General features: G+C 43.7%; 1 protein-coding gene across 3 annotated transcripts in view; it reads right to left on the bottom strand.

Annotated features, from left to right (window-relative positions):
* Positions 1 to 1,691: 1,691 nt before the first annotated feature.
* The window catches only part of LOC111144751 (galectin-8-like), a 45,892-nt gene continuing 38,382 nt past the window's right edge, over positions 1,692 to 9,201 (bottom strand). The window contains exons 5-11 of one of the 3 annotated variants that reach the window (XM_022499189.1): positions 8,246 to 8,365; positions 7,521 to 7,577; positions 6,775 to 6,801; positions 6,526 to 6,648; positions 5,965 to 6,053; positions 5,050 to 5,215; positions 1,692 to 2,525 (exon numbers count right to left, since the gene is read on the bottom strand). In XM_022499189.1, the coding sequence (XP_022354897.1) occupies positions 2,376 to 2,525; positions 5,050 to 5,215; positions 5,965 to 6,053; positions 6,526 to 6,648; positions 6,775 to 6,801; positions 7,521 to 7,577; positions 8,246 to 8,365 (732 nt within the window). In that variant the 3' untranslated portion in view covers positions 1,692 to 2,375. Of the gene's footprint in view, positions 2,526 to 5,049; positions 5,216 to 5,964; positions 6,054 to 6,525; positions 6,649 to 6,774; positions 6,802 to 7,520; positions 7,578 to 8,191; positions 8,366 to 9,201 lie in introns of all 3 variants that reach the window. The other 2 variants (XM_022499190.1, XM_022499191.1) reach the window with 2 other exon arrangements.

The raw sequence follows: 9,201 nt of genomic DNA, 5'->3' as shown, positions 1-9,201 counted from the left end.
TTTTGGGTAGATGACACTTCAGCCCTAATTTTTGTGTGTGTGGCCAGAGGGAATTAGTTCTGGAATGCATTTCCCACTCAGGACTAGGATTGTCTTCTTTACCCTTCAGTCTTTGGGGTGCCACAGCAGTGGACTGTGGAGGCAGGGCCCAAAAACACTAGGTGGTGTGGCTCCTCCAGGATTAGAAGTGATCGCATTTCCACTGGTGGTGATCCAAGAATTACTTGTATGAGAAAGTATCATTTGTTTCAAAGTTTTGAAGTTTTCTAATCTCTGTCATGTGAAGCAAAGGCTTAAGAAAAATTAAACCTGCCTTTATTAAGGCATTTTATTTCGTTATGCATTTTTAAAAAAAATTTAAAGCGTCTAAGAACTTCCCATAGAATGTTTCGTTTGAAAGCCTTTGTTATAGAAATTTAGTGAGGAACTGAGACAGAGAAGCAAAAGGCTAAACTGTAGCTTCAGAGATCCGGCTTGGGAGGACTGGGCACTCCCAGCTAAGCAATGTCTTGGTAAGATTAATTTGTAAGTGCTAACAGTTTCTTCTTAAAATACTGATTTTTTTTTTTCCTGTCACAGAACTTGTCTTATGGCTTAATAATACCTTCATGTGTAACAAAAGAGCAAACATAAGTATGCTTAGGTATTAGAGAAAACAATATATGTGGGCTTTTTTCTCTGAGTGGCCTGTAGTCTGCATGTCTTAGTCATGCCCTCTGATGTTCTTTTTAAAGGGGAAAAAAAAAACAAAACCCTGGGGGATTCCTTCAACTTTCCCAAGTGAAAGTTTGACAAGAGGCAACATAATTAATTAACATGAATAGAAAAGAATTAAGTGTCAGAAACTTCTTCCCTGAGTATTTCTAAAAAAAAATCAGATTGCTAGTTTAGTCTTTTTGGTATATGGGTACAAATAATATCTAACCAAAACCTGTAGAAAATATTTCTAAATGCTGGCAGCATATTCAGCCCAGCAACTTAACGTGATAAAATGATCAAACTGATTCAGCTTTTTTACCTCCTTACTCCCAAGCCTTTGAAATTTCCTGTAACAAGATCTGACCTGTAAGAATTGTACAAAGAACTTCTGCCAACTCACTTCAAAGAATAATAGAAAAAAATTACAGAAATGCAATAATTTAACCTGCTGATACAAGTCTGATTTTAATCACTTACAGTGGAACAGTGTTTTGATCTGTCGCTAATGATGAGGGACTAACCTTTAGAGGAGCAGAAAGGCAGGGTTCGTTTGCATAGAGACAAGCAACAGAGTGTTACACCCCTCTCTGCCCCAATGGTCTCTCTGTATTTACCCTCTGATAGTGCCTATTTTATCAACAGTCATGATATCTAATCTTGACTTTGTTTTGCTCAAGTCCTGTCCCTTAAAATTTTCTGTTGGGGTATGTGCAGACCTCGGACTCATCCTGAATTCAGGTACACCAAGCATTTACTGACAGAGACATCATTGGCCTTGAGACTGACATCAAGTTAATTTTATAAATTTTTTTTTTTTTTTTTTAAGATTTTATTTATTTATTTGACAGACAGAGATCACAAGCAGGCAGAGAGGCAGGCAGAGAGAGAGGAGGAAGCAGGCTCCTTGCTGAGCAGAGAGCCCGACGCGGGGCTCGATCCCAGGACCCTGAGATCATGACCTGAGCCGAAGGCAGCGGCTTAACCCACTGAGCCACCCAGGCGCCCCAGGTTAATTTTAATACGACTGGTTTTGTTTTGCTGCATTTTTTGCCTTAGTCTTTGCGCTGTGTTCAGATTTTGTAGTGTTAAATTATTTGGCAATGCTTACAGCTAGTAAAGCTAGGTATTTATCATGCCAAAGGAAACTGCGAGATGGAAGGCAACATCAGTCCTTTCCATTATGGGATGTGATTGAACTTTAGGTATGAAAGGGATCGCTGGAAAAGTAGTATTTCATAAGTTAATGTAGGTGACTTCACGGCTGAGTAATTATCTCTGGTTACTTTGTGACTACTGCCTGTGGGAAAAGCAGTGGCATGATGTCAGAGCACAGAAGATTCTGAGCTTGAGAACAGGGAATATTGTGCTCCACTGTATACTTCTGTCCCCACAGCTACTTGCTGAATGTGAAGATTTTAAAAAGAAGAGGCCAGGGTGGGAGAGAGAATAGAAAGACCTGAATAATGACTGTACATTGCTGTTGCCTCAAATTTCCTTATTCTGTGATAGACAAAGCCACACTGTGTGGCAAGGAACACAGTGTGAGAACGCCTAGTAGGACTTCACGTTATACAAGCTCATCTTAATATATATATACAAATATAACAGATGCATTTTAACAGGGCCAGTGTTACATAAGTCATTTTGTATTTCAGTTTTTGTAGCAAGCATATCAGCTACCAGCTCCTTACTTCCAGTAAGTGAATATCTCCATCAATTTCCAGTGTGTCGATATCACTAAGCTCTTTAAATCTGTGTTTGTACTCCAGGCTGTGTACACCATTTACCGCAACCTTGAATTCTCTAGCATCACAATAAATTATCATCTGGAAGGAAAGTACACACAACATTAGTGGCTCCCCTTGGGTTTGCTTTATACAGATGTTCTCCCAGCCTGCTGCTGTTAAACTTCAGCATCTTAGAAGTTATCGGGTAGTAGCATCTTCTGCTTTTGTCCGACTCAGGGAACTGAGTATGCTTGGAGCTTCACACTGTCCCCAGGGCCTGAGGCCTTCCTTCCCTCAGCACATTACCTCTGCTGTCCCCTTTCCCCTGCCAGTGTTTGGGGACTGTAATGACGCAGGAAACTGCCACCATACTGGCACTCACAGAGAAGCCGATTCCAGTTTACAGTTGAAAACCAAGGACCTGGATTGGGACTTTTCTGCCTTAAACTCTAGGGTCTTAGACAAATCATATAATCAAAAACCAAGTTTTTGCACTCTATAGGATTGCACAGCTGCCTCGTGGCCCTGACTTCCCTCCCAGTTCAGCACCTCTTGGTCTCCATCTGTTTCCCAAAAGCTCAGGCTTCTGTGAATCCATGGAGGAATTCGCATTCTGAGAAAGATTCAGTTCCGATTCGTGACTAGAGAGTCTTTCAGAGATGTCTGCCTAAAACTCAAAAGAAACTCCAATCCCTTTAATTCACTTTTGCACCTAAAATTCCTACTTCTGATAAGACATTCCTGCTGCCAATCAGCCAACAATTCTGCCATTTGTTCTCCACTCCCACTAAAAGGACCTGTGTGGTGAACCTGCACTATGTTCTCCCGACTGCGTCTTCCCTCTGTCAGGCTTCAGCAGAGCGGAAAGGAGCAGCCCTCCTGCAAACCCAGCTCCATCCCCAGGGGCCAGGTTGAGGCAAAACCTAAATCTGCAAAGAAGCAAAGAGTGTATTTATTCTTTTGCTCTGACTAGTGCAAAGGTACCTTTGACAAAATCTCAACACAAAATACAGCCTCGTGCCCGGAATGGGCAGTAGAGGGGCGCAGTGGGAAGAGTCCATCAGTCACCACATCGTACCAGAGCAGGTGGCGCACCGCTGCCTTACCGACGGGCGGGACAAGTCTGTGGCCCGGGGTACACACTGCCGCTACACAAGTACACAACATGCAAAAGACAGACCCACAACCTCCAAGAAAATATGGAACAACAAAATCCCTCGCAACCATTGGATGTTCTAGAACAGCTCACACCAACGTGATTTGATGATTTAAAAAAAAATTTACAGAACTGAAATATTTTTTTAAAGACTGTAGTAGTTAGAGTGAATAAATGAATTTTAAACAATGAGGAACAGAAGATACTGGTTAAAATCAAACTAACGGAATCATTTAGAATCTTAAAAAAGGCAGGCATTTGAAGCAGAGAAAAACTGATCACGATAGAAAATTAACAGTGGTCTAAGAGGAGGGTAATTACTGCTACTGAGATACAGAACAAAAGGAAAAAATGATTATTTAAAAGAATTCTTGTCCTTTTTCATTTTATTACAGAACCAAACTTGGGGTCAGTTCAAAGAACAAGTTATGTCACTGGTTTCCTGTCACCAACCCCAGGGGTCCACTTCATTCTGCAGCTGCCACCTCTGTGTCCTTCCAGTGAGCCCCCCATTACCTTTTATACCTGGCCTCCTGCCAAGCCAAGAAAACCCCTATGCTACACTCTCCCCTCCCCATCTTGTTCAAATCATCCCCTCAATGTGGAAAAGCCACCTTTCACTTCACCTTCCTCCATCCTTCTGAATTTCAAACCCATATCCACACCTTCCAGGGACCCTCCTACAACTACTTCACATTGGTCACAGCATGTACCGGGAACTTATGAATACACATGAATGTCTGACTGCCGTCTTCTATTCAGCCTTGACGTTCCTGCTGTTAACAACTACTTTTGATGAGTCCTTAAGAACTCCGTGTAATGGTCCAGAGCATGTGACCGTTTGTAGGATGTAGAAGCATGTCCTAAATCAGGGACCCTGAATGACCATGTAAGGCAGTGCTTCACCTAAGCTGGTGAGCGGACCTAGCCAGCCACCCAGCATCCACGTCTCATCCGCTCAGCATCCAGAAGCATTTTGGGAAAGGCTGTTTGACCATAATATTCACACACTTGGGGGACTCAGGACTGTATGTCTTTAAGTTCTAAGGGTCTAAACCTCTTTTTCCTTGAATATACATGAACAGGACTAACCTGGAAGAAAGGACTGCCACCTAAAGCTACATAGAACCAAGATGGCAGGTGACAGAGCAGACAATTTCATGGCTCCTGTGTCCTCTGGTTCACTTAGCATTAGCCTAAATCTGTCTTGAGGCACAAGGTTCCTGTTAAAATTCCTACAAACTAATACAGCACCACACAGTAATAATTCCAATGCAAATAGTGTGCTATTCTACTTGCTATGCCATTTATGCCAACCAAAATACTGACTGTATTTTGAATGCCTTTTATATGCACAGTCTCCAAATAAAAGCCAAATGCAATCTCCACAGGGACTTGATTTTAAAAGACCATTTATCCTGTCCCTCCTCCCAGGATTCTTTGCCCTGTCCCATAACGTAATCTTACCTCAAAGTACATCCCAGGACTAAATGGGAAACAGGTAATATTTCTCTCTTCTTCTCCCCAGGCCTCGTGAAGAAAAGAGTTTCTTACAAACGCTTTAATATTGAGGCGTGGGTTCAAGTGAAGAGCAATATCCTTTGATTTTCCCGATACGAGGTTAACATTAAAGCTTTTGAGAGAATAAAGAAAATTAACCGGTAGTCAGCAGTGCTCTTCCTACAATTTTAACAAGCAGAACTGAGCTCTCTTCACAACTACACAAAACGTGTGCACACACAGACCTAGGAATGCGGATGAAGGTAGTTTTAAATTCGGAGTTAGCATTCCACTGATGGAAATATGCTCTTTGCAAAATAAAAACCTAAAAAACTTGAACATTAGAGTTGAAGCCACAGATCTGGGTGGGAAGCAACCGAAGGGTTAGAGCAAGTAACCAAAATGCTTGCTTCGGGCTGCCGCCCTCTCAAGTACTATTCTCGGTCATCGTTTACAGCTGTTCTGTTCTTCAGTTTATTGCTTTCTAGGCAATAGGGGATTTCAGTCTTTTGAATGTCTCTAGAAAAGGTTCTTCAGAAATTCCACCAAGTCACATGACATAAGGGGCCCTAACAAGTCAGGGGACCTCCGGGCTGCCCTCAAGTCTTCAAGGCACGGGTGGGCTTCCCGGACAGAAATGCCACCCTCCTGTGTGGCCACAAAAAGCCTAGCTCAAAACACTGGCCTTCAGCCCCTGATTCTGCCACCAGCTCGTTAGCAGTCTTGCTGGCAGCCTGACCTCCCGCTACTTCGACAGCCTCCCCTTTCTGGTGAGGATCAGGACACTAGGCCCGCGCCCGTCCCCCAAGACTGTTAGGGGAAGAAGGCAGGAGGAGACGTGCGTGGAAAGTGTTCGCACTCGTCCTGGTAACTGGTACTGACCCTTTGGCAGCTTTATTCACTTCTCCTTTAATGAAGACGGTTCGTCCAGGGCCCATTGAAGAGTTCAGCCTCGCAGTGAACGGCAGAGTCTGAAGAGAAACCACAGTGAGCACTAGAAGGCCTGCAGAGAGCGACCTCATGGGAGAAAACTGTCCGAAGATACGGGGCCATGGTTAAAGGACTTGCCCCCGTAAGCCCCAGCGGTCAGCACCGCCTGGCTCACAGCCAACACTCAAGGAAAGCGTCTCAGAGGAGGAAATGAATAAATGTGAAGTGGGGTTTGAAATCCCTCGTGTGAGTCACACACACTGAGAAAGTCGCCTACACTCGGGGCCTGCAGCCGTGCTCCACGTTCTGCCTGAGGGAAGCGGCCCAGGTGGGAGCATTACAGAAACACTCAGCCCAGAGACTCGATGCCCAGCTGATCTCCTCTGTCCGGGGTCCGCACAGAAAGGCAGAGTGGCTGCTCTGGGCTTCTACTGAGGGCAGAAGTTATACATTACCAGCTAATTCAAGCTTAATCGGTTATACAAAATTAAGAAAATTTTTGGTTCTTCAAACCTTTGACAAACAGCTGGTAGGTAGTATTTTGGCGCAAGTCAAAGTGTGATGGGCAGTCGAACCTTTGCTCTTGGTGTAGACAGTTCTGGGTACGATTTTAGAAATGTCTCCTCTATTACTAGGCTGTTGGGGAAAGAGTTCTGCAGTAAGGTGGGGAAGGAATGAAGCTGTCTTCTAAGGTTTAAACTATTCATGTCCTGGGCGATTTTACAAAATGTTCCCTGTTATAACCTGGGCAGAAATACTTACAAAATGTGGCATGTCGGACTTCAGTACCTATTGGAAAAGAAAGTCAAAGTGAAGACATTTGAAAGGGAAAAATGCATTTTCTAACATGATCAGTCAGAGCCTATTGCTTATAACAGGCAGAGCCGGCGCTTCCTGACGGTGTGCCGTGGAGCTGTGAGCGACAGGCTGCTCAGGCTGGGGGTACAGCCTCATGGCCCTGGTCATCGGAAGCCTGTATCCTCTGGCATAAATAACTTTTTTGTAGGACTACACGTGAAATTCAGACATATTTTACTTGTTCTTTCCAAGGTGCTCCCAAGATGCTGAGCTACTATATTCCATCTATTAGGTCACAGGTTCCGAGACCACTAAGGCATCACTTTGTCCATTAATAACAAAGACTGTACTTGTTCCTACCAGCGAGAAGATACATGTGGGAGTTCATGTGTCAATGCACTGTGTTCAGTATTTATAAATACTGTGACAGTTCTCTTCAACAGGTAAAAGTGAGAGGGGTTTTTTTTGTTTTATGTAAGAATGGCAGCTAGTGGGCAGATGCACTGAGCTCAAGCATCTGCACAACTAACAGGGCCTGGGACAGAAGGAAATGCCTTAATTTTCAAATGCTTACTTCAAGCCTATTAATATTAAAAATAATTTTTCACATTAAAAACATAATTTTTAAAAACTCAGCCTACCACCTGATTCACATGGCAACTAAAAGAACATTTTCAAACTGGTAGTTCATTAAAAGATGTAATATTTACATTTTCTTTACTTATCTCTGTCAGTTCCAGAGTAGATGCTTGGGTACTTCTGAAATCCTGAAGATAAGATTAATTTTTAACATCCATCAGAATTCTAAATACAACCCTCCCTGACATATCAAAAACAATTATAAATAGTACTAAACATGAAAATATGCTTGAAAATTACAATCCAAAAATGTACTTAACGTAAGGGTCCTCCCCCCACCCCCCCAATCAGACTGGCAAGTATTACAGAGACTAAGAATGAGCATCAAGAAGAATGTGAGCGAGCGGGCACGGCAGCCGAGACGGTAACGTTCCTGGAAAGCTTTCTGGAAGGTGAGCTTGCCAGCCCTCCAGCTGCTATCAGTTGTAACTTAAAATGCAAATACCTTTGACTCAGACTTTCTACTTCTAGGAACTGATCTTTGACAAATCCTCCATTGTATTCCTGTGTCAAGGAATTTGCCCCTGTTAAAAAGGGTTTTTGTTTTGTTTTGTAGTCACTGTTTTGGGTTTTGTTGTTGTCAGAGCCATACAAGATTTGAGATCCTATAGACACTGAAGCCCTGGCCCGGACATAGCAAACTACCAGTCTGAAAGATTCACTTCCAAGAAATTAATACACTAATGACGGAAACATTTACAGAATTTTTACCTTAACAGAAGACACTAAAGATATTTCCTACCGTGTCATCAGAAGACATCAGCGAAGAAGAGCCCAGCGGTGGAAGGGTACTCACCGAGCTGAAGCTATAACCAACTGAGTGGACATTCACTTTGCCATAAATGCCCAGAGTGTCTACTTTCCCTGGGCTAATCCTGTGGGCATAGAGCAGTATATGTTTCCCATTTACAGCCACCTACATGGACAGAGAAGACAGCCCAGCATCCCCGAAAAAAAAAAAAAAAAGAACAACAAAAAAAAGAACAAAAAAAAAACACCAATTAATACATTTACTAATGCATCCAAATTTAAATCATGTTTACTTGGGTTTAGTGTCTTCTCTGCACATTCCATGTCTGACCAAACTGACTGGAAGCATCCATAATATTAGCAGTGTTTCTTAACTTCCTCTGAGGAACAACCATGGAACCTCCCCGCCCACCGACAAATTATGCATTCATGAATACAGATGTGCATACGCATGTGTGTCCCTGTGCATGTACATGAGACACTGGGCTTCAGAGTCACCTGATCGCCTCGTCCTGCAAGCCTGCCACCCTGCCCGCTGTCCTAGAGGACCACACTCTAAGGAAGACCACCCTGCACACCACAGGTGCTCAGTAAATCTTGTATCTGCTGAATGAACACACATGGGCCAGCTACTCAGTTCAGCTTCAATTCCTACTGTAAGTGGGAAAAGGCTCACCCTCAAGGCAAGGGCTGCTGTTGGGAGGAGACCAGAAAGTCACTCCTGAGCGTCCTGCAGCACTGGGCCTGCCAGCAGGGACCCGCTCCACTTGGCTCCGCGGCCCTCCCTCCCAGACAGGGGATGTCGGGAGAACACAGGCCACATGCAAACCATTCCCCGACCTCCAGAAGCTTAAAATCCCACTGGTGGGTAAAATAAACCCAGAAGAAGGCACCACAGTACAGGAAGGAGTGTTTTTAAAGAATGCTGTAGACACAAGTGCTCAGAAAGCCAGGCAAGGGAGGGATAAATGGCGACTGGGCGATTCTGGGGCGTTGTCTTGG

This window comes from Enhydra lutris, unplaced genomic scaffold, assembly GCF_002288905.1.
Source record: "Enhydra lutris kenyoni isolate GAN:26980312 unplaced genomic scaffold, ASM228890v2 scaffoldscaffold12, whole genome shotgun sequence".
NCBI classification, from domain to species: domain Eukaryota; kingdom Metazoa; phylum Chordata; class Mammalia; order Carnivora; family Mustelidae; genus Enhydra; species Enhydra lutris.
This window is presented reverse-complemented; position numbering and strand designations above follow the sequence as displayed.